The sequence below is a fragment of the Esox lucius genome, chromosome 1, assembly GCF_011004845.1.
Source record: "Esox lucius isolate fEsoLuc1 chromosome 1, fEsoLuc1.pri, whole genome shotgun sequence".
In the NCBI taxonomy this organism is placed as follows: Eukaryota; Metazoa; Chordata; class Actinopteri; order Esociformes; family Esocidae; genus Esox; species Esox lucius.
Genome location: NC_047569.1, coordinates 8,055,210 through 8,079,436, shown reverse-complemented (window position 1 = coordinate 8,079,436; position 24,227 = coordinate 8,055,210). Strand labels below are relative to the sequence as shown.

General features: G+C 44.3%; 1 protein-coding gene across 1 annotated transcript; it reads right to left on the bottom strand.

Moving 5' to 3' along the window:
* Positions 1 to 578: 578 nt before the first annotated feature.
* On the bottom strand, positions 579 to 8,614 carry LOC117594725 (zinc finger B-box domain-containing protein 1-like). Its single transcript, XM_034293316.1, has 7 exons — positions 8,513 to 8,614; positions 7,963 to 8,096; positions 7,428 to 7,541; positions 3,172 to 3,262; positions 3,023 to 3,071; positions 818 to 942; positions 579 to 719 (listed from the first exon to the last, which is right to left on the bottom strand). Exons 2-7 carry the CDS (start codon positions 8,022 to 8,024, stop codon positions 579 to 581), a joined length of 582 nt encoding a protein of 193 aa, XP_034149207.1. The 5' UTR covers positions 8,025 to 8,096; positions 8,513 to 8,614.
* Positions 8,615 to 24,227: the final 15,613 nt, after the last annotated feature.

Genomic DNA, 24,227 nt, shown 5'->3' with positions numbered 1-24,227 from the left:
TTCTGTGTGTGTGTGTGTGTGTGTGTGTGTGCCCGCATGCATGTTAAACAGCAGTTCCAGGCGGAATGTCACAGACAGCCATAAGCCCTACCATTATCATGATCATTATAAGCCAAGAGGGCCTTCCGGCGTCTGTGTCTGCGTGCACGCGATTACGTGTGCGTGTGCACCTGGGGGTGTGTGCATCCGTGTTACACGGGCGACCGTAACCGCTGCTATTACGGCGACGGTCGCAGAGCATGAGGGCCATCCAAATTGGGACAGCGCCATTGTCACACGGGCCAGAAACAGATGAACACATTAGGGGGGACGGCGTGTCGGCCCATGCTTCAACCCAGCCAACGAGGGAGGCCGACATGAACCAGACGCTCATTCACATCTCTCTCCGTCCTCTCTTCTCCCTCTCTCCCAACCCCCCATCCCCCCCTTTCATCTGAGCTTAACTCCTACTCCACAGGCTGCAGCTTTCGGAATAATGCATGAGCGGAGACCGTTCAAACCGACACGCCAGACACACAGACCGACGCACTCTCACGCGCACACAGACACGGGGGTTAAACACACCGACGCCACCGGCGCTATCCCCCGATTCGCAGGCAGCGGTAAGCTCTGCCGGCTGCAGGGGGGGACTTCTGCACGGGTGGACTGGGAATCCATTCCCACAGCTGTGTGGGTATGTCAGGCTCACTGGATCTCACACCACACAGCGGTGTCCACACCTTAAGCCACCCCACAAACACACATAAACGCACTGAGCTCCTGGAAATGGAGGTAAAAAAAAAAAAGAACTTTGTGTGTTTGTGCATGTGGTACTGACCAGCCCAGCGTTTCTGGCCTCACACTGGCCACACACTTTTCCTCTTAGCCTGGACTTCCGGCAGGACACCTCACCTCCTGGCAGAGGAGCTGGAGCCTTGTCCTTCTCAAGGGCACCGCGGAGCTCTGGACCGACAAAACACACAAACACGGTTATACCTAATTATGCAAACATCTAGAGAACTTACCACATGCAGAAATACAAACAAAGGCATAAATAATTTTGTCCAGGTTTCATTTGTCAGGTTCATGGTTTTCAGGTTTACGACCTCTAAATGGATGTTCTAACAACAATTCCTAAACAACATCAGGAGACCACATTCAAGGTCGGAAACAAATTGGGACAATCTGGGGGTTTTGCATGTAGTTTGGCTACACTTGAAGTGCCCAACTAGCGAGAGGTGGTGGTTGTTTAGTAGTTTTCTGGTAGCGTGGTCCATTTGTTCAAATACAATCACCATCCCATTTTGCCAGGTACGCATAGGGGAGTTTGTAGTTAACATTTAATCAGGAAGGTTTTCGGGGGAAAGCCTTTATCTATCAAAATACAGTTTTCATTAGCATAATCGCTTACGGCTACACAAAGTGGTAGACGCACGCATCACGCACACAATATGAATCACTAATGAATTCTGTTCTTGTTTTAAGATATACTTGGGCAAATTAGTAAATTCTCAAAATATTTACTTAATTTTCTACTAGGTTCAATACATCTTTGAATACTATTGAATTCTGTTTAATATTCAGCCCGCTTCTGCAATACTGCATTCTCACAATACTTTGGTGCAGATGACACCTATTGCGATTTGATAATGTAATTTTATTGAATCCAAACATCGTAAGACAGGACATTTTAGCCGTTACATACACTCACCTAAAGGATTATTAGGAACACCATACTAATACTGTGTTTGACCCCCTTTCACCTTCAGAACTGCCTTAATTCTACGTGGCATTGATTCAACAAGGTGCTGAAAGCATTCTTTAGAAATGTTGGCCCATATTGATAGGATAACATCTTGCATTTGATGGAGATTTGTGGGATGCACATCCAGGGCACGAAGCTCCTGTTCCACCACATCCCAAAGATGCTCTATTGGGTTGAGATCTGGTGACTGTGGGGGCCATTTCAGTACAGTGAACTCATTGTCATGTTCAAGAAACCCATTTGAAATGATTCAAGCTTTGTGACATGGTGCATTATCCTGCTGGAAGTAGCCATCAGAGGATGGGTACATGGTGGTCATAAAGGGATGGACATGGTCAGGTAGGCCGTAGCATTTAAACAATGTCCAATTGGCACTAAGGGGCCTAAAGTGTGCCAAGAAAACATCCCCCACACCATTACACCACCACCACCAGCCTGCACAGTGGTAACAAGGCATGATGGATCCATGTTCTCATTCTGTTTACGCCAAATTCTGACTATACCATCTGAATGTCTCAACAGAAATTGTGACTCATCAGACCAGGCAACATTCTTCCAGTCTTCAACTGTCCAATTTTGGTGAGCTTGTGCAAATTGTAGCCTCTTTTTCCTATTTGTGGTGGAGATGAGTGGTACCCGGTGGGGTCTTCTGCTGTTGTAGCCCATCCGCCTCAAGGTTGTGCGTGTTGTGGCTTCACAAATGCTTTGCTGCATACCTCGGTTGTAACGAGTGGTTATTTCAGTCAAAGTTGCTCTTCTATCAGCTGGAATCAGTCGGCCCATTCTCCTCTGACCTCTAGCATCAACAAGGCATTTTCGCCCACAGGACTGCCGCATACTGGATGTTTTTCCCTTTTCACACCATTCTTTGTAAACCCTAGAAATGGTTGTGCGTGAAAATCCCAGTAACTGAGCAGATTGTGAAATACTCAGACCAGCCCGTCTGGCACCAACAACCATGCCATGCTCAAAATTGCTTAAATCACCTTTCCTTCCCATTCTGACATTCAGTTTGGAGTTCAGGAGATTGTCTTGACCAGGACCACACCCTTAAATGCATTGAAGCAACTGCAATGTGATTGGTTGATTAGATAATAGCATTAATGAGAAATTGAACAGGTGTTCTTAATTATCCTTTAGGAAAATGTACATATATACACAATATTACAATATTGTGGATGAGCATAGTCAAAGACAATAAGTGACTCAGTCAACACATTCCCTCTCACTTCACAAGGCCCAACATATACCCAGATGTAAGTACACTTGAAAACACACCTGGCCCAGGTCCATCTTGGAGGATCCGTATTTTCAGCTTGCCTGCTGACTATTTGTGGCAACACACAAAAAGAAGACGGTGAGCTGCGTGGATAAACGGCCGGGGAAATTATTTAACAGTGGTGTGTTATAACCATCATGGGGCTTGCCTTTCCCAGTCCGTTCTCCTTATTCCTCTTTGCGCCGTGGTTAGTCAGGGCCCCGGGCTGCCCTGACTTCCATCGAAACCTACCTGACCTCCTGACAGAGCCAAGGAGGGAGGAGGAGAGAGAGCGAAAAGTGAGAAAAAGAAAGAGAAATGGAGAATCAATCTGGAGCTTATGTAACGGACATCACCATGAAATGTTCACGTTAGTGGTGTGAGTGGGTGTAATCGATAGTTCCAGTCCCACATCAACAGGGAAATCTGTGATAACAGAGCCAGCACATAGAAGTCCAACATCCAGAACCAGAACCAGTGTTTCACACTAAAACCGTGGGTGTAGGAATGACACTAATAATGCCACTGACATTTGCTTTGCTCCTGACTAAACTATTTTCACTGAAAAGATGGCGACGTGTCAAGATGGATTGACAAAAGGCGTTTAACATGAATTTCCATGTAATTTGACGAAGTATTATATCGTATTATATTAGCCACATTTCACAAAACGGCTCCTGCTAATTGAAGGGAAAAGTATTTTCGAGAACGGTTGCATTGAGAGCATCAAGCCACGTTCAGCTTCAGAATGATAAGCAGTTCGCGACTGAACCACTAGGAAAGCTGTGGTTACCGGGGCTAAAAATGTCAGGGCCTACACCCAGAAAAAATATCCAAATACAAAACCGTGAACCTAAAGTAAAAGCGTTATGCTGTCTTCTCAGATATGCTATGTCTTCTCAGGTATCATTATCCTTATCAAGGGCTGTGGAAAATTAAATAGGATTCTGGCCTGTGTTTTACATACATAAAGAGGGCCACATACCCAAAACACACACCACACACGCAGAATCAGTCAAACTGCTGAAAACCAACAGAAGGAGGGTTCTCCAGATTCAGAGTTATTCATGCCTTCTTAATCTACTCTCGTGGTGAATCATTAATGTTTGCATTGACATATGAGCATGTCTGTGTGAATGATGTTTGATTTTAGAGTGCGCTGGCCTGTCACCCTATGGGGTTGCGTCTGGACATGTTCACATAGCAAACGGTGCGTGTGTCTGTGTACGTTTTTGTGTGTGTGTACACGTGCACTTCTGGAAGCTGAGAGCTGACACTGTGGCGGAGGGACTTCAGGTGATTGCCCTGGCAACATAGCCGTGGCAACCCCACTGTCTCTAGGTAACCTTGTGAGGAACGTAACACGTAGGAACGACCGAGGAAGGGTTCCTGAAAAGTTACATCCAATAAATGTCCACCAGCCAGCGATTCATTCAAACCATTTTGACTACAAAATTCTCCTGTCCGTGACTTGTTGGCACCCAGCCTGAGAGTGTGTCCAACTGGCAAACTGCATGTGTCTGTGTGTTTTTGTATCACAGCTGGGACATTGTGTCCTTGTGTGAGTGAGATAAGGGTACGGCAGTTTGTTCGGGTTAGATCACCTCTGACACAAACGAGTGCGACCATTTTCTTCCGCGGGAACGACATACACACGGACGGCTGATAAACGGCATGTACAGCCACACACACACACACACACACTCAAACAAGCAGTTAGCCAATGTGGTTGTAAGGGTGGGCAGTCGGAGGTCCTCTTCAGACTGCACTTAAATCAGCACCCCCCCCCACATCCCCTCAGCAGCACCACCCCCCACCTCCCCTCAGCAGCACCCCCCCCCTCACATCCCCTCAGCAGCACCCCCCCCCCTCACATCCCCTCAGCAGCACCCCCCCCCACATCCCCTCAGCAGCACCACCCCCCACCTCCCCTCAGCAGCACCCCCCCTCACATCCCCTCAGCAGCACCCCCCCCTCACATCCCTTCAGCAGCACCCCCCCCCACATCCCCTCAGCAGCACCCCCCCTCACATCCCCTCAGCAGCACCCCCCCCCCACATCCCCTCAGCAGCACCCCCCCACCTCACATCCCCTCAGCAGCCCCCCCCTCACATCCCCTCAGCAGCACCCCCCTCACATCCCCTCAGCAGCACCCCCCCCCCTCACATCCCCTCAGCAGCACCACCACCGAAGCACACAGGGAATGTGTGCGTTGACAATGTGTGACCAGTCTACTCTACCCGTGTAGTGTCAGAGATCAATGGCCGTCCCCCTCTCTCTGTCAAGGCCATGAGTGAGGTCACCGATTCAATGGCCTGAGCTAAAGTCTCCGTTTGGCGAAATCCCTTGGTGGCCCCTCCAGAACACGCTCGCAGAACAAGGCCCACTGTTAAAGCCAGGTCAATCAGCTCGCCCAAAACAAAGAACATTGGGTGCGTCGACAGAACCTACAGAACGTCGTCCAAAACCTAACCCCGAACTAAAGTCTGGCGTAATCGGTTAGGTATTTCATTACATTCCAGGTTAGTGGTTAGGCGGAATGAGGAACGGAGCCTTAAGGAAGAGCTCCTCCCTCTTTATAAGTTTGGTGCTTATGGACTAAAGGACTAGGTGCAAATCTATGCGCTAAGCGTGGAATAACCAGTCAAGGAGAGGGAATCTTATTTGATATGGGAGGCCGAGCTTTAAATAAGACCTGGTCAGCCAAGCACACAGGGTGAATCCGTAGGCGAGTTGCAGTGAGCCTGAGTTGATTATACGACACAGAGCCAGGCCTACCATCTGTAAACTGCATTTGTCTGCAGCGTGAAGGGGTACAAGACAATAACAATTCCTGCTACTTCACTCTGCTCCACGGGAAGAAAACAAAACGCCTAACTGAGGCGCATGAAATGAAGAACAAAACGGTGTGTGTGTGTGTGTGCGCGAGACGTCTTCCGCCACCATCGGAGTGAAATGGAAGTTCAAACAAACCGAATCCAAAAAAGTTGTGCTCTATTATGAAAAACCTCCTCATGTTCTCCCTCCACATCTCCCCCCATGGCTTTTATCATTCTGGTCCCCCGTTTCCTTTGTAAGAGAGCAGGGTGTAAAGAGTTAAACAGACACAGCTGCCCAGGCTACTGTATCACATACATATCCTCCCTCGTTGATTTATGGGTCTGAGGCGAAGGGAGCGTAGCCCCTGCAGTTCTCTTCATAAACAGCAGTGTGATTGGAGAGCGTACACAACCCTTACGCTCTCAATCCAACCACTGCTGTAGGAGACACATCCGCCGGCAGACGCGCGCACACAGTCCTGTGTCGTCTGGCGAGTCGGTAACTGCGGCTGTATTTCACAGTGGCACTGCCGCGTTTATGTGTTTATCGGCTCGGCCCTTCTCGCTCCAGTTGATGCATTGCCCTATAATTAGGTCTGCACCTCCCCACTCTAAGACAGTCTCCTACAACCTATTCACACAGGAGCATTGAAACTCTTCCATTTGTCCAGAACTATTCCCAGACACGTCTATATCCCGGCGCAAACTTCAGCGCCGATGATGTGTGCATTTTTAACTGGGACAAACAGATGTGCAAACGGCTGAGGCGTAAATTCTTCCAGTAGTCCGTCTTGCTCCCCAGTTCGACTGCAATTTATTATGATTGAGTGTGTTGGGGTTTGTGTGTGTGTGTGTGTGTGCGGAGGTGTGGGTTTCAATGTGCGTTTGATATATGTACGGAGCCTCCCCAAGCTCGTTCCATGAGTTACGGGCTTATATATTATGATATATGCCCTTAAACCCCCACTCTACATATCTGTTCAAAGCAATGCATTCTGCGTCAGACAGGGAGGTGGCAGAGGGATGGGAAAAACTAGACATAACTGCAAAAGATTACTTTTTATTTTTTAGCCTGGAAATGTGCTGCCTGTCTAAATTGGCAGAGTTATCGAAATTTGCCGGTTGAAGGATGTGATAATGACAAGTCAGGCTAGGTATTATGAGGGAAATGGTGGTTGGGGTGTTTGTGGTCATTTCAGCTGGCTAAACTCTGATGTGGTTTGGGGAGGGTGGTGTAGAAAGAGGGAGCTGGTGACTCAATTCCCACTGGAGGGGTGGGGTGGTGCTGTCACTGCTGGCCCCCAGTGCCCGAATTTGTCACACGTGCGCTGTCTCTGACATCGATCTCTTTGGAGATGCAGGATAAAAGCGCTAGCTGTGCAGACCATCATGTACTACTGGGGTATTCCACCGGAGCTCATCACACCCACACTTCTAGAGCGGAGGAGGTCTTGCCTGCGACAGATCAGAGCAGTACAGGTACTACGAAGAGGTGGTCCATTTCTTGCCTCCTCCACAACACCGTCTTATTGTTTCTAAGAAAACGCCATCATTTGTTTTCACCCTTACCCTTTTACCTCCATCTCTCTCTCTCTCAGATACTCACCCTCTCTCCTCTTTCTCACGGCCCATGCTTTCTCTGAGTTGTCGGAGTCGGTCCTCCATGTCTTTGCTCTCTTCCACCAGAGTCACCGTCTCCAGGCGCAGCTCTCGCAGGTTCCTATGGCGGCATATGCAATCGATGAGTCAACAATCGCTCATCTTATCAATCACTTATCTGACTAGAGAAGTATCTACCCGTTCATCAATGACATCGATTACATATCAGACCAGTGCAGAGCATCATCTACCAATTAATCCTACCAATCAATTACCTATTAGCAAATGAGAAATTGCACCAGGGGATTGGACCTACTTAGGCTACATCATGGAAAAAACATTAACACACAACCCACTATCAGCACAAATAGACAAAGTCCATCACCTAATGATGCAATATATCACCAGAGAAGAAAATTTAACAACGCACAAAATGCAGAAGAATGGCATGGTCGCAAGATATTTACTTCTTTATTGGAAACGAGAGGATTTTGGTTGATCCTTCCCCTACATATACGAACAACCATTAATGTGTCTCTTACCTGGCATTCAGCTTGACTGATTTAGGATTTTTGGGAATCACCACAAAGTCATTTAGATTCATGGCTCCTCACTTTTTATATCTCAGATATTTCCCTGTGTATGCGTCAGTGTGGCTTTTACACACGGCTCCGTCCTGTAATAAAAACCCACTGTAATAATATAATACCTTTTTTCACTGAGCAGCCAGGCCAGGCTAAATCAGCATATATTCAGTATTCATAAAATAAAAAAATGATGCAATAAAATGAACTGAATATGTTTGGCAAAATGACACAATTGCATATTATATGGGAAGTATTGTGAAGGTTAGGCTATTATAGTACAGGTGAAGCATACCGTAGCTAGCTGAAGCACGTTACACTGCAGTCAGTATCGAAAAAGCCTCGATGCAATGCACAATTGTGCACCTGTTTCTTTTTGTCTATGACAACGTTAGCCAGTAATCAAGCTATAGCTAGCCGAACTGTTAAGACGAGTTTAGCTAGCCTCTAAAACAAACATTCAATAAACTTCCCGGTGATAGGGTTTTTATAAGTTCATTGTAATTACCTCTGCGTTGTCTACTTGTGCACGATGTCCCTCGATTGAACTACGTTGTTTGGAATAAACAGATGGAAAACAGTTTCTTCTTCCTCAACACATTTGTGTATAGTCGTCTCTATGGAAACGCAACTCCAGCAATAGTCTGCTTGCAATAAGGGCTTGTTGCCAGTTTCCTGGCTGGCAGCACACTAGTTACAGTTTGTTTTTTTTAAATGAGAGCTTGAAGAGAGCGTACTCAAGTTCTCATTAAGAGTCCTGTAAATAATGTGTTTAAGAAATGAACTCTGACATTTTCAAAGATAGCGAGACCCCTATTGTTAATGCAATCATGGACAGCGGGAATTCTGTAATTAAAATCATCCATTCAATCTTATCTAGAGATTATGTTTTGATTACAGAGATTTAGAAACCCTCATTAAATTAATTGAGTCAGTATGTCTAAATTAGTCATCAAAGGAGCTTAGTAATTGTTCTTTTTTTTATATTGAGAAAGCAGCATCTCAGAACATGACACAGACACAAACTGTTCTCGCATCTGATTCTCTACAGAGATGAAATAAGGGGGCATTATTGGGTTTTGATTTTAACAAGCTGTGCTATCTGGGATATCAGTCTCAGAGAAAGTGTATGTGTGTGTGTGTCCCTGTCTCCTCCAGCTGAATAGAGCTAGGCCCGTGTCTGCCATAACAACATAGCCAGACCTCATTTGTATTCTGGGAAAACAGAAACTTTCAGATCTGCTATTGCAAAGGCACTCTTGCAGATCAGGCCATGCCCTATCTCCCTCCATCACCCCATCCCTCCTTTCCCTAAACGACTAGGGGGCGAGTACCTCAGCAAGCGTTCAGCCCCTCCTCCTCACCCTCCTTCTATCCCCCGTCATCCTTCATCCCTCTCTTCCTCACCCAAGTTGGTGGGGAGCCTGGTTACTCCTGTCATGAGGAGCTGGTCGGGGTGTAACTATGTGTGCGTGGAAATTGTGGAGTGTGGACAATGACCCCCAGTGAGTGGCCCTTCAGGGTCATACAGGGGTCATGGTTGCGTTACGACCCCCAGCTGGGTCCTGTCTCTTCTATCTGCTCCTTTCATCTCCCTCTGCTACAACTCACACTATAAAACGCAACAATCCTATTCCCTTTCTCGCTCTCCCACTTTCCCTCCCTTACTCTCTCAACCTCTCTCCTGGACCAGCATACAAAGATAGCATACTGATAAGCTCCAGGGAGGGTGAAGATGGGGGAGAATGAGTTACATGGAAGTACAGGGAGAGAGGCAGACAGACAGGGGGTGGAGAGATGGGGGGTGAGACAGAATGAGAGAAGGGGGGAAGAAAGCAAGAGAGAGGTGTAATGAGTGCAGAGGGACAGTTAACAGTTACATATGAAAGAAGCAGCATTTAGTACTGAAATGTCAGGCCTATTTCGTTCATTAGGAGGTAAATCATTGCAGCAGTATTGAATGTCATCTGTTAGGTTAAACTTTCCTGCCATGATCTAAGGCTGGACATATATTGACTGTTGGGAATTGGTTAGGGACCTTTGAGTAATGTCATAAAGAGCAGTAAAGAGTACAAAATAGACGGGAAGCATCCACACAAAGATGACCTCTTTTCCCATTACCACAGGGCTTTGCAATACCCCCCCCCCAACAGAGGACAAGGTAGCAAATCCATCTTCCTTATCACGATCATCATCATGAAATCTCAGTCAAACAGTATAACTACTGCTGTACATGAATTTGGGTGACAGTTTGTGGATTTGGTGTCTACTCACTAACACGTGCCTTTCTATCTATAACATAAATCATCGTCAGGGTATACTGCAGATCTTTTTTTACAGTTTTTCATGGTTGCAGGCACAACAAAACAAGCCACTTTAGATTAACTCTCCTCACACGGTTTGGGTAGATCATAAACAACATCTGAATAAGCCACTGCGGCTTGGCTGTAATCTGGCCCACACCACGACTGGGGTTAGATCAAAGTTTTGCTTTGGCTGGACGTACTGTAGACTTGTTGACCAAAGTGCCTGATGGAAGGTTCTATTCATCCTGTATTTAACCAGGTAAGACCCATTGCAGCATTTTCATTTAACAATAATGTTCAGTCCTTCAGCTTTCATTTTCTTTTAAAACAAAAAAATAATCATCTTTTAAAGTGCATTCTCAAATGCCGTTTAATGTGTTGACAGCCCATGTCAACTAAAGGTAAAAATGAAAAAGAAAGAATTCTCTGTGACATTGATGGCAAAGTGTATCTTTCCTTCTTCCTCTTTGAGGTTGGTACAATGCAAATTGGTGTGACAGAGGAAGTGGAGCTGAAAAGTAACTGGAAGGTCATTGAGTCAAGAGGTCAGGTGACTTGTCAGTGTAATGCTCCTCCAAAAGAGACAGTAACCGCCTGGCGGTCTCTCAACGCCAGGAGAGAACGTACACACAACTTCCTGGCGGGAAGACAGAATACACAGAACATGGATCTCAGAGGGGAGGGTGACCTTTTCAGTGCCACCGGAGTGTCGGCAGCATCTGGATTCATCTGACCAGAAGGGGGAGGCTGGAGTGTGAGGGGGGGTGTATAGCAGGAGGACTGAGATGGAATCCTACATTAAGGGGAAAGGAATGGGAGACGCGAGAAATGGGAGACGTGAGAAATGGGAGACGAAGCGGACAGGGCCACAGAAGGTCTACCACTGATAATGCCATCAGCACTAAAGCAATGTGGGAAGGGAGCAGAGCTGCTGGGAGGACTCATTTCATGCCTGCTTCCTGTCTGCCCTTCCACTGTGGTTCTCATGACAGGCCACAGAGGACACAAGAGTAGAGGGAAGAGAGAGAGGGACATGTTTAAGTTGCGGGTCCAAGTACAGGGACAGACAGAAGAGAAAAAAAGAGAGATGAGCTAGTTCCAACTACTGTCTGTGTCTGCTCCAGTTAACATGGAAGATGGGGAGAGACGAGGGAAGGTTAAATGAAAGGTAGAGAGACAGAGCGGATGGAACATAATGGAAGGAGCTCATTGTTGCATGAGGCCCTAGAGTGACTGAAGTGGATTACGAACACTAGAAAGGCCAAGTGAGTCATTCTTACTTCATTTAAAATTCTAATATCACTGTCATTTGGAAAGTTGTGCCCCACTCTATCCTTAATGTTTCCAAAATAAGTCTATTTACCTCATGTTTTATTTTTAGAACATGAATTCCCCAAAACCATTGTTATAAATTGTTGAGAGGACATGTCCTGTCTTTTCTGAGGGCACAAGGTAATACATTCGGATTTCTACTTCATGCAGGATCAGATAGAGCAGATTCTGAGGTTTGCAAAATATCTCCCATTGCCAGTGACAAAACAAAAATAAGAGATTAGCTCTACTTGTATTGAAATACCATTTATAAAATATAGCTGTTAGCCAGTTATAATATTAAACATAATGATATGTTTGAGGTCAAATTTCTTCTCATTGCCAGTTAGGGTTATTTCAAATGAGGCTTTCCCTGTGTTATAAAGAGCTTGGACGATGGCATGTGAGTGTGTGGAGAGTGTAAGGAGAATGCAGACTAAAAGTTGCCTAATGTCAAAAGGAGAAAGACTTAATGAGAGAATGAATGTTTGAGAAATAGAGGATGAGGGAAGTGAGAGATTGTAGAAGATGGAGAGATAGAGAAGGTCCAAGGGAAAGGAAGAAGAAAGAGGCAGGGCAGAAAGGTCAACACATTTGATTGGGCCTGAGAGCTGATGCACCAGTCATGTTATCACCAAACACACACACACACAGGACAGAAAAAGACTGTCTCTCTCTGGGTTCTCATCGCACAAGCCCAGATAACTGAGCACCGCCAACTCTCACCCATTGCTCACCAACTGGCCAGTAACCATAATATAAAGTATATAAAGCACACGCCCAATTCCAAACCATTAACCCCTCATTTCTGTTGGTGCCAAACATCAGTTTATTAGCTGAAAAATCAAGACAGAGTTCCCACGGACCAGAGGCGCTGCTGGGATCACAATACATTCGGGGCAATGGCATTGATGTAATTACAATAACTAGTTCAGGTGTGATAGGCAATGCCAGATAGATACATATATTGAATCTTTTGTTTGGTTTGAATTTGTATTTGCTGGTTTTGAACCTAGTTTGAACCTACAGTAGCATAACATTACATTTCTTGTACTGTTATACGTATGTTTGTAGCTACAGCTTTCAATTTTAACTGTAGCTAATGTGCCAAATGGCTACTGGAAAGCTCAAAGCTGTTTTGTTATTGGCCCTCACGATCCCAGAAACCGCTGACGCTGAACTATATGTGAGGCCTGCAAGTCAAGCAGCAAAAACATAATGTAAGATTGTCATCTGACCATTAATATTTAGGCAACATTTTGTGGACCCATGAAGCTGCCGGAAGCCTCTATGGTTCTTGATTTGAATCCACCTGTGATAGATTCAACGGATTCAACATGATTTAGAAAGGCACATACCTGTCTATATAAGGTCCCACAGCTGACAGTGCATCTCAGAACAAAAACCAAGCCATGTGGTCAAGGGAATTGTCCTTAGAGCTCTGAGACAGATTTTCGTCGAGACAGCAGATCCTAAAGAATATAGCAGCCTCCATCATTCTTAAATGTAAGAAGTTTGGAATGACTTTTCCTAGAGCTGGGCACCTGGCCAAACTGAGCAAACAGAGGAGAAAGGGCCTTGGTCAGTTCCTAAGGTGAAGCATGGTGGTGGCAGCATGGTGCTGAGGGGATGTTTTTCAGCAGCAGGGACTGTAAGACTAGACAAGATCCACGGGAATGAACAGAGCAAAGTACAGACAGATCCTTGACCTGCTCCAGAGGACCAACAGCAGAACGACCCTAAACACACAACCAAGAAAAATTATCTTGTTTGTGAATGCCATTGAGCTTCCCAGACAGAGGCCAGACTTAAATCTGATCAAATATCTCTGGAGAGACCTGAAAATGGCTGTGCAGCAATGTTCCCTAACCAACCTGACAGACTTGATAGGATCTGCAGAGAAGAATGGGAGAACACTTTGAAGAGTGCCAAGACTGTAGCATCATACAGAAGAAGACAAAAGGCTTTCATAACTGCCAAAGGTGCTTTAAAAAGAACTGAGTGAAGATGTCTGAAAACTTCTATTTTAACAACTACTTATTTTTTTACAAAGATTAGCTAACATTGCTTAAAATCTGGTTTTGCTTGTGTTTTTATGTGGTATTGTGTGAAAATTAATTAGAAACAAAAATCTATTTGATACATTTTAGAATAAGGATAAGGAAACATAAGCTAACAAAATGTTTGTTTCACATATTTGGGCTATCACAACTAAACATGTATTGACTATGACAATATACATTTGAAATAATTTGCCAAAATCAATACTGGGAAGGATACAATATAAATAATGAACATAGCTGTTAGTTCACTAAGGCAACTGAAGGGGCTGTAGTTATTTTAGTATTATTTATTTAATAATCAGATTTGAGAGACTATTGATTGAATCTCATCTCATTCAGGTGTTTTTGTATATAAAATGTATAGACTTTATCTATGGCCTTTTTAGTGTTTATTGGAAAACTCCTAATTAAATCAATTTAATTTAAATTTGTAACACAATAAAATGTGGAAAGGTCCAAGGGGGGTGTACAAATTCAGCTGTCAAAGATATATGTAAAATGATTGACGTATTCCCTGTATGTGTGTGTGTGGTGGTGGGGGGGGGGGGGGGGGTTCGCTCCACTTGCTGTGCCGTTTTGCATTTCTCAGCTTGAACTAATCTATCACTGATACCCCCTCCCTTAACACAGCACACCTGCATGTGCGTACAATGGGGGGTGTGGGGGTGTACATGTAATGAAGTGACTGATGTACACTCACCTAAAGGATTATTAGGAGCACCATACTAATACTGTGTTTGACCCCCTTTCGCCTTCAGAACTGCCTTAATTCTACGTGGCATTGATTCAACAAGGTGCTGAAAGCATTCTTTAGAAATGTTGGCCCATATTGATAGGATAGCATCTTGCAGTTGATGGAGATTTGTGGGATGCACATCCAGGGCATGAAGCTCATGTTCCACCACATCCCAAAGATGCTCTATTGGGTTGAGATCTGGTGACTGTGGGGGCCATTTCAGTACAGTGAACTCATTGTCATGTTCAAGAAACCAATTTGAAATTATTCGAGCTTTGTGACATGGTGCATTATCCTGCTGGAAGTAGCCATCAGAGGATGGGTACATGGTGGTCATAAAGGGATGGACATAGTCAAAAACAATGCTTAGGTAGGCCGTGGCATTTAAACGATGCCCAATTGGCACTAAGGGGCCTACAGTGTGCCAAGAAAACATCCCCCACACCATTACACCACCACCACCAGCCTGCACAGTGGTAACAAGGCATGATGGATCAATGTTCTCATTCTGTTTACGCCAAATTCTGATTCTACCATCTGAATGTCTCAACAGAAATCGAGACTCATCAGACCAGGCAACATTCTTCCAGTCTTCAACTGTCCAATTTTGGTGAGCTTGTGCAAATTGTAGCCTCTTTTTCCTATTTGTAGTGGAGATGAGTGGTACCCGGTGGGGTCTTCTGCTGTTGTAGCCCATCCGCATCAAGGTTGTGCGTGTTGTGGCTTCACAAATGCTTACCTCGGTTGTAACGAGTGGTTATTTCAGTCACAGTAGCTCTTCTATTAGCTTGAATCAGTCGGCCCATTCTCCTCTAGCATCAACAAGGCATTTTCGCCCACAGGACTGCCGCATACTGGATGTTTTTCCCTTTTCACACCATTCTTTGTAAACCCTAGAAATGGCTGTGCGTGAAAATCCCAGTAACTGAGCAGACCGGCCCATCTGGCCCCAACAACCATGCCACGCTCAAAATTGCTTAAGTCACCTTTCTTTCCCATTCTGACATTCAGTTTGGAGTTCAGGAGATTGTCTTGACCAGGACCACACCCCTAAATGCATTGAAGCAACTGCCATGTGATTGGTTGATTTGATAATTGCATTAATGAGAAATTGAACAAGTGTTCCTAATAATCCTTTAGGTGAGTGTACATGTACTTCCTGTGTGTATTTATCACAGAGTGTGAGTGTGTTGGCAGTTCCATAAATGTGTAATCAATGTAACAGTTGCAGTGATTTATTTCTTTTTTATGTTACATTATATTTTCGGTCTCCAAGTCTGTGTGGGGACAATTCAAACAGAAGGCATTCAACTCGGGAATTACATTTTAAAAAATCAATACAAATAATTATTTGGCATGTCAACAAACATTTAAGTAAAATATACCAGCCTGTTTCCAATTTATTTTTATTGAAATCGCTTTGACTATCTACAATTAATACTGAGCTCAAACCATCTACCCACCTCACTTTGACGTAGAGAAGTCCTGACACATTTACAGTACAGTAATGTTTCTCATCTATTTCCGTACTAGTGACCGGCCTCTTCCTCTTTTTTTAACCAACTCATGGTAAACAAACACAGAACACTCCTGTGGATACAACTCAACAGTGTAACTGTGATACTCCTCTGGAAATTTTGTTTGGCTCCTTGTTGTGACACCTGGCTCAACACCACTGTCCCTCTGCTTACTTTGTTCTTAAAAAGTCTGCTTAAAAGCATAACCACAAGTAACTAAACAAAGTTACCAATTTCTGTTCTGACATTTCTGCATGCAGTTTGCCATTGGAATGGCTAAGCATGAATTCCCGCCCACTTGTGGATTCAGCTTGGTCCTCCCTTTCACCTCCTGCTGTCTTTAAGGAGCCACCTACCTGAAAAGCACCCAAAGAATAGCCTGCATGTAAAGAGGAGGACTGCATGTGATTCGTACGACATGTTGGGAATCAATTTTGTAACATACGAATTTGGTGTGCTTAACATCCCTGAAAATGTTTGACCTGGAAACTCCTTGATCTTTTGAGGCAAAAATGCAGAATAAGTTATTTCAATGGAACACTGTTTGAGGCTTTGAGTGTCAGTAAAGATACATACCAAATAACTGATGCATTAAATAACACTATTTGACTCAACAATAAAAATTATTGAGCAATCAGCCCTTGAATATGACTTCACATCACTTCTTTAACACATACAATATTTTACATGGTTGCAACATAATCACTTGAAATGTATATGACAAAATGTGATTCAAAACATATTGGGAACACTTAAATCACACATCGGGTCTCAATAAACTAGATGTATTAAAGATCAAAATTTTTGCTGTACACTGTGTAATTCGCTGAGAACAAAATGACCTAACAACGGTCAGTGGAAACCATAATCACCAATCAAGTGAGGGCTGGATTCAAACACACCAAAAATCTAAGTAAACAGTTTAAATCACAGGCTGTTCCAACTCATAATGTGACTCAGTAGTGTGTATGGCCCCCACGTGCTGTATGTCCTCCTGACAATGTCTTGGCATGCTCCTGATGAGACGGCGGATGGTGTCCTGAGGGATCTCCTCGCAGACTTGGATCAGGGCATCAGTGAGCTCCTGGAACGTCTGTGGCGCTACTTGGCGGCATCGGATGCACTGATACATAACGTCCCAGAGGTTCTCAGTTGGATTCTGGTCTGGGGAACGTGAGGGCCAGTCAATGGCATCAATGCCTTCATCATCCAGGAACTGCCTATACACTCTGGCCACATGAGACTGGGAATTGCCGGCCCCAGGAGAAACCCATGGCCCACTGCACCAGCATAAGATCTGACGATGGATCTGAGGAGTTCATCCCTTTACCTAACAGAAGTCAGGGTACCGTTGGCTAGCACATGGAGGTCGCCAATGTACGTTTTGCTGCTTGTATAGTTGTGTGTCACTCACCTGCCACAGTAGATAGTACAAAAGGATACGGCTTATATAATTCTTCTGTATGGGACAGCTGGTCAGAAATAAGCTAATTAGCTGACGGATGCAAACAATGGTCTTATCCAAATAAAACTCAAACAACCATATCGGTTTTAGTTAGATGATTAGCAGGTGTCAGCATCTCAATACTGGGTTTTTGTGATGGTTGTGTGGGGATGCAGTCCATGTGTTTGATAAGGTGTTCACTTGAACACAGGGACCCCAGCAATGTTCAATATGTTTGTATATAAGACCTTTTTAGGGTTTTGACCCAGGATTTCTGCTGTTGTTGACAAAGGTTAGAGCAGATGTCTTTGCAGATGTTGCTTTTGACTTTGAATGTGATTTTGCGTGACTTACACTCAGCCTCACAAAATTGAGCTGGGCCAACCACTGACCACTGAAGAGCCAAACACCCATTATAATCCAAAAACAATTAAATTACACCTTGTTTTAGCAAATATTAACAGGCCTATGGCAGCCGACATTGTAATTTTTGTGTAATATCTTGTGTCAATTTTGACCTGCCCTCCCCAACTCAAAACGGTCTAGCCCATCTGGCATTTCCCGGAATTGCCAGATGGCCAATCTGCCATGCCCTGAGGACGACCCTGCTAAGTATCTGACAGACAGCAAGAGAGAAAGAGACAGAAAGATAGAGGAGAGACAAACAAAGAGAGGAAATGGTAAGAGAAGTTGAAGTCTTGCTGATGGCACACTGTCGCTCTGATATCACCAGCTAACAAGACAATGATGGAAAGTGCAAGAGATGTACAGGGAGATAAAGGACAGGAGAAACAAGAAGTAGTAGAATGAAGACAGTTTATCTATCTTTTTCCCCATGTGAGGGAGAAGGAGAGGAAGTGAGACGGTGAGAGTGAAAGCAAGACATTTACAGTTACCTGCCAGGCTTCCCCTCTATCACTGGAGAAGCCTGGCAGGAAATGATAGAGGGGAAAATAGCCCAAAACATCAGGTGGATCTTGTTCACTTGGGGATTAACAGGCTGACTGTGATAAAGAAGATTGAGGAACACCAATCTTACACACACACCAAAACCTCTCTCTCTCTCTCGCAGAACTTTGTGATGCAATGTGTGGTGGAGGGCATGGTATAACATTACTCTAATATACTTCAGTTTTCTCATTCTCCATCCCACACTCCCTCCCACTCTCTTGTAACCAAACACACACTCACGCAGGGATACACACACAGACATACACTTATACAGGACACAGACACATTCCGCACACACAATTTTAACAACAGCACTGTTTGAAGGACGTACACTGCCATCTTCAGGTCCTTAGTAGAATATGCTGTTGGTCAGTTCTGTTAAAGCTGTTTGGACCATTAAAGAACTCACAATGTCAAACCCCGTTATAACTCATTCTCTGTCACTACAAAAGATCATTCCAAGCTTGCTACACAATACAAATTTGTGATCCCAAATTCACTGTAATTTTTAACTCAGGTTAGGTAGCTGACAATAGAGGATGTTTTTCTGCATTGTGGGGTAAGTGCCTGGCCCTGGCGAAAGAATGATAAGAGAGTGAAACCCTTTCTATCCTGGACGGGGTATTTAGACCTGATGGTCAGAATCAAAGGCTATAGTGCAGCGTTGGCCACGCCAACTCAATAATCATCGCCGTCACTGTCATCGTTCTGGCGGTTGTCCTTAGCAGAATGTGATCGTTAGTTGTAGTACTATAGGACACTAACTGGCTGTTGTGCTTACCAGTCCCATCACAGCAATGTAGTCCAAACTCCGGTTCAGGGACTCCAGTGGTGAAGACTGACGCTCTTAACATTCGTAGCGGTTAATGGATTTCATTAGCTTTGTAACACAGAGTTCATTTATCCAACCCCCCACAGCACACAATCAACATTTTATTTAATGATTCTAGCATCAAACTGCACCCCTGCTATTAAAGATTATTTATGGTTTAATAACACAGCGTACAAGTACACACATTTACCAATACCGTAGTGTGTGCGCACAAACACTCACATGCAGGAACACACACGCAGGAACACACACGCACACACACACACACACACGACAGTTTTCTGTCATCACAGCACTTTCCCCAAACAGACTCTGATTTAACAGCGGCTTAAAGCGCTTTAATTTCATGGAAGAACAGACAGGGGGGGGCTGAGTGATTACTACAGACAGACAGAGAGGAAGAGTGAGGGGGGTTGGAGAGAGAGTTGGGGGGGGCGGAAGGAATGAGAGTGAGAAAGAGGGTATGACGGAGAGAGAGAGAGAGAGAGATGAAGAGGCTTGAGAGATGCAAAATGGATAGGGGGAAATTAAATGGAAACAGATGGGACTCAAGTTGGATCAACTACCAGTAGAGTTTGGCCTGCTTTCAAATGTCCAGCCACCCTATAAAGCATTAGATTGGCAAATGAGAAATGACTATTCATATATCATCACTATTCATATTGCGTGTGTACCTCATTGCCTGAATGGGCTCTTCATAGCACTCCAGGATTCTCCCTGTGTATTCTAATGCCCTGTGGCCATTATATAACATATTACTGAATCCGCACAATACCAGCAAGACCCAGATCCAGAGTACAAACTATGTTTGTGTGTTCTTCCTGGCCCCCAGTGTGTGTGAATGTGTATGGTCAACCACTTTACTGAGTCATGAAAATGTAGAAAGTGCACACAATACCAATACGCCACACATCTAAAGCATAAAGGACCACGGGACACTTCTCCAATAGGCCTGTCATTTCCCAGTCCTGAATGATTCTCTCACACACACACACACAGACCTCTCCCATGCAGCAAAACCACTGTGAATATGGTGTGACAGTCATGCCTCTGGCCATGTCCACATGGATAATATCCCTGCTAATATTTCTTAACCTCAGAATTCCTCTGATGTGGAGACAGACCAGACTGAGAACCCCTTGAACATTTCTAAACAAGTGACAATGGAATATTTTCTCCCTGTGAATTATACATGAGAGGAGAGAAAGTGAGAGAAGTGTACTGCAAAAGGGGCAGAAAGAGAGACAGACAGAGAGGCTGAATGGACTAAGTGTGGCGTCACACCTGACTAGAGCAGTTGCAGGCTCATTAGCCTTGGTGTGTGACATTAAAACACACAGATGTTTCTTACACTCTCACACAAACTCACACAGAATCCGACAGAGAGAGTAGACTGATTCAGATTGGGGGCGTCAGACAACAGCCTGCCAGTGTTTCACTGATGAGCAACAGGTGGAGACAGCGCTCTAATGAACCCATCCCTTTTCCTCTCACCTTCTATTCTAGATCTCTCCCAGGAATACCACTACTGGCTTTTCTACTAGTTCCACTCTCCTTTCGTTGTTTGTCTGTTTTTTCGTTAACTATTTCCCACCCTGCATTCATAACGAATGAGTATGAACCTTCTGATCTGTAGCTGCACTGTACGCATGTCAAAGTAAATGTATAGCTCTAAACCTAGTTTATATTAGGCTGTTTGTAACTGCTGCTTAGCATTCACAAGGTATATATCAAACCCCCTAAGCTTTGTGACTTAACTACACAGAATGCGTACTGGAGTAGATGCAGGTGTATGGGATCAGACGATGTAACTGTGTGCGTGTGTGTGTGTGTGTGTGTGATAGATTGGTCTCATTTGAAGTGTTCCAAACACAGTTTCAACCCTCCTTGACAAACACCCCACCGCAGCTGGTTTAATTTATGACACGAGGCGATCGTAACAATGACACAGCGACAGCGAACACACATCATCATCAATCCGGATCCAGAACACCTAAAGCCCTATCTGTTGCACTGGGAAGTCGAAAAAAGTGACCAAAGTACTGTGAGCTAGCTGAAGTGCTACTATCCAAACCCTTACTGAAAAAGTTGTGATATCCAAGTTGGACCACCTTTACATTTCTTCTCACAGTAAAAGGAAAGGACTAAAAACATTCCAATATTAGAGAGCCAATTTTCAGTCATATCCAGCCTGCAAGTATACCCGAGAAAGTGTTTCCAATTAATCAAAAATGCAATTTGAAAAACGGTTGTGCAATCACCATTTTCATTTGAAGTGAAAAGCAGACAGGTTCCTATGAGGTTGTGGAAGAGATGGATACAGGTATGCGATACTGTAGAAAGAAAGATTTTGAGAGGGAGGGCAGAGTTCAGAGATCAGTATTGTTTCCAAGCTTATAAAAGCCTGTCAGACTGAACAGCTTTGAGAAGCCTTATTTACTCTCCCTCCGCCTATAAGGTCAGAGGAACTTCAGCATCTGAATGGCTAAATAAGGGAAGGGTTTACATTAGAGTTGGCTCTCTTGAGGATGCATAATCACATTGTCTGTCCCATTGATGGAGACCTTAATGTTAGAGATATTTGCGTTACCAAGAAAATGACTCGTTTTACAAACTCAGTCCAGTCTCTATAGAGCGCTGACCCATACTGATTGAGTAAGTTTTGTTATACTCATATGTAAATACATGCTAATACATGCTTAGTTAAATGCGTTTCATCCTCCGCTCTTCGGCTTGCTCTGCTCCCTCTCAACTCGTTTTCTCCAGTGATGGTGCTAAACGTCTTCCTCGTTAATGGAAGCGGCACAGCACATAAACACAGAGACACCCAATCTCGGCAGAAATAGAAACCATGCAGCAACACAAAACGGGAACACACACACACACAGAGCTTTGCACCCTCTCTCATCTCCAATTCAAATCAGCCCAATGCAAATTATTCCATGCAGCCCAAATTCCCAATTAATTTTATGCACAGTGTATGAAATATGGGCTACACGCTGTTCCATGCTAAAACACAGGAGCTAAATTGCCAGGAACCGGGAGGATGGTAGCATGCCCCTGAGCCAATGGCAGTGTTAGCATTTCAAATTGAGTTACACGGCTAAACAAGCAGGGCCTCCACTAGCAAACGGAGCGTCTTCTGTTTACAGCTGGGCAACTTGTGTTCTATGTGTGTATATGTGTGTGTAGGTGTCTTTTACATTTTACTTTATGCTTAAAGTTATTTGTCTCTCTACTCTCACACTGTAGGGTTTTGTTTCATAGTAGTGCGAGGACATGTCAGTGGGTTTGTTATCAGTGCAAAGTGAGTTATTTCAGTGCTCAGGATGAATTACTGAAGCAGGAAGAGTTCAAACTTTTTGATTAAACTGTACTGAGTTGTTTTGTGTGACTATTCATAGACCAAGACATGTTTGCTCATTCACGTGTGTGTTTGCTTCCATATTCGTTTGACAGTATGCGTGTGTGTAGGAGGGGATATATGAATTCCAGCTATTAATCTATGAGACAGTCAATCTTATTTGTGGTGGGCTCTAAAATTAACCAGGCGCAGAGAAGCTGAGAGCTAAATTACATGACAAATGTAGATGTGATTTATGGTAATTAGCTCACCCTCTCACTGACAGAAACACAGCATACAGAGACACAGAAGTGCTGTGCCCCACAGACATTAGAAATGTGTATTGTTCTTATCACACTATTAACTCTATGGAAATGTCTCAGTAGAATTACAATACATATAAAGGCCCAGGTTGAGTGAGAAACAAGAGAGCAGGTTTTAGCAAGAACATGTTTTTTGTTTGTTTTTTTACAAACAGACGTGTCTGTTTGATAATGTACACGTAGACAGTTGACGTGCGAGAATCCTTTACCAGAAGTCACGTTGACTTGACAGGCTGAATTAGTTCAAAAGCTGCGCTATCTTCAATGGCAACAGACTGAGGTTGTGGGAGAGGTTCTATGGAAGTGCCTCAAATAAAATGCCTGTATATTTGAATTGGCTGGACTATATACCTCAAAAACAGTCCTCTAATATTTCCAAATGCATGTAAGTATAATATCACATGCTTTTAGACTGTCAAGACATGCCAATAAAAATTGTATATCCATGCGCTTCCCCTCCAGTATGACAGTACAGTCACAACTAACAATCTCGAACAGAGCACGGAATTCTCTTGCTCTGTCACATCTAAACAACACATGAACAACCACTGTCACCAAGCGTCATACATTATTCTAGAAAAATCAGACCAGTAACAACTAAAATTGGCATCTGGTTTCATCATGTGCGCTAACAGGTGTGCTCCAAAACGGCACCAGCACGAGCTCAGATTGTAATTAAACCCTCCCGATTAACCATGTAATTGCTTTCTTCCCTGCTACTTTAGGCTGTACTTTGTGTGCACGCATGTGCGCACGCATGTGCGTGTGTTCTCCCCGTCAGCTTCTCTAAAGAAGGTTACCCAACTTTAATAGACATCATAAATGTTGTGCGACTCAGAGTTTTGTCTGTGTGAGAGAGCGAAATGCAGGCCTCATTCCTCTCGTGGTTATTTAAGCTCTCCTTGTCGTCGGGAGATTAGACCAAATGCCCGAACCCATCAATAACTCTTGTCTCTGCAGACACACACACACCTTGGCAGCGCTGGTGATAGAGCAAGTGGAACAGACCTGAAGCTCTCATTCACAGCAGAAATGCTGCCTTGATGAAGATGGTCCATTCCTTCTACTCTCCACAATTTGCTCGAGACACACACACACACACATACACACACGCACACAAAGGCATTACCTGTGATGGAGTAGGCCCATTCCTCAGCGACTGCCTGGCAGACTGCCTATAAGAATGCTGTCAATTGCCCCTTACTCCCAAGCCAGATCGAGAACTTTTTTGTTGAGCGCTAGGGTTCCCACACACATCGAAACACACACACGTGATAAAGTTCCAGGAAAACTCCTGAAAGAGTCATTTTCCCACAGCGGTCATTTAGTTAAGGTTTCTGTTAAAAAAAAAATTGTAAACTTATTGGAGAGTATGGGGGGGGGGGGTGTTTCCTAGG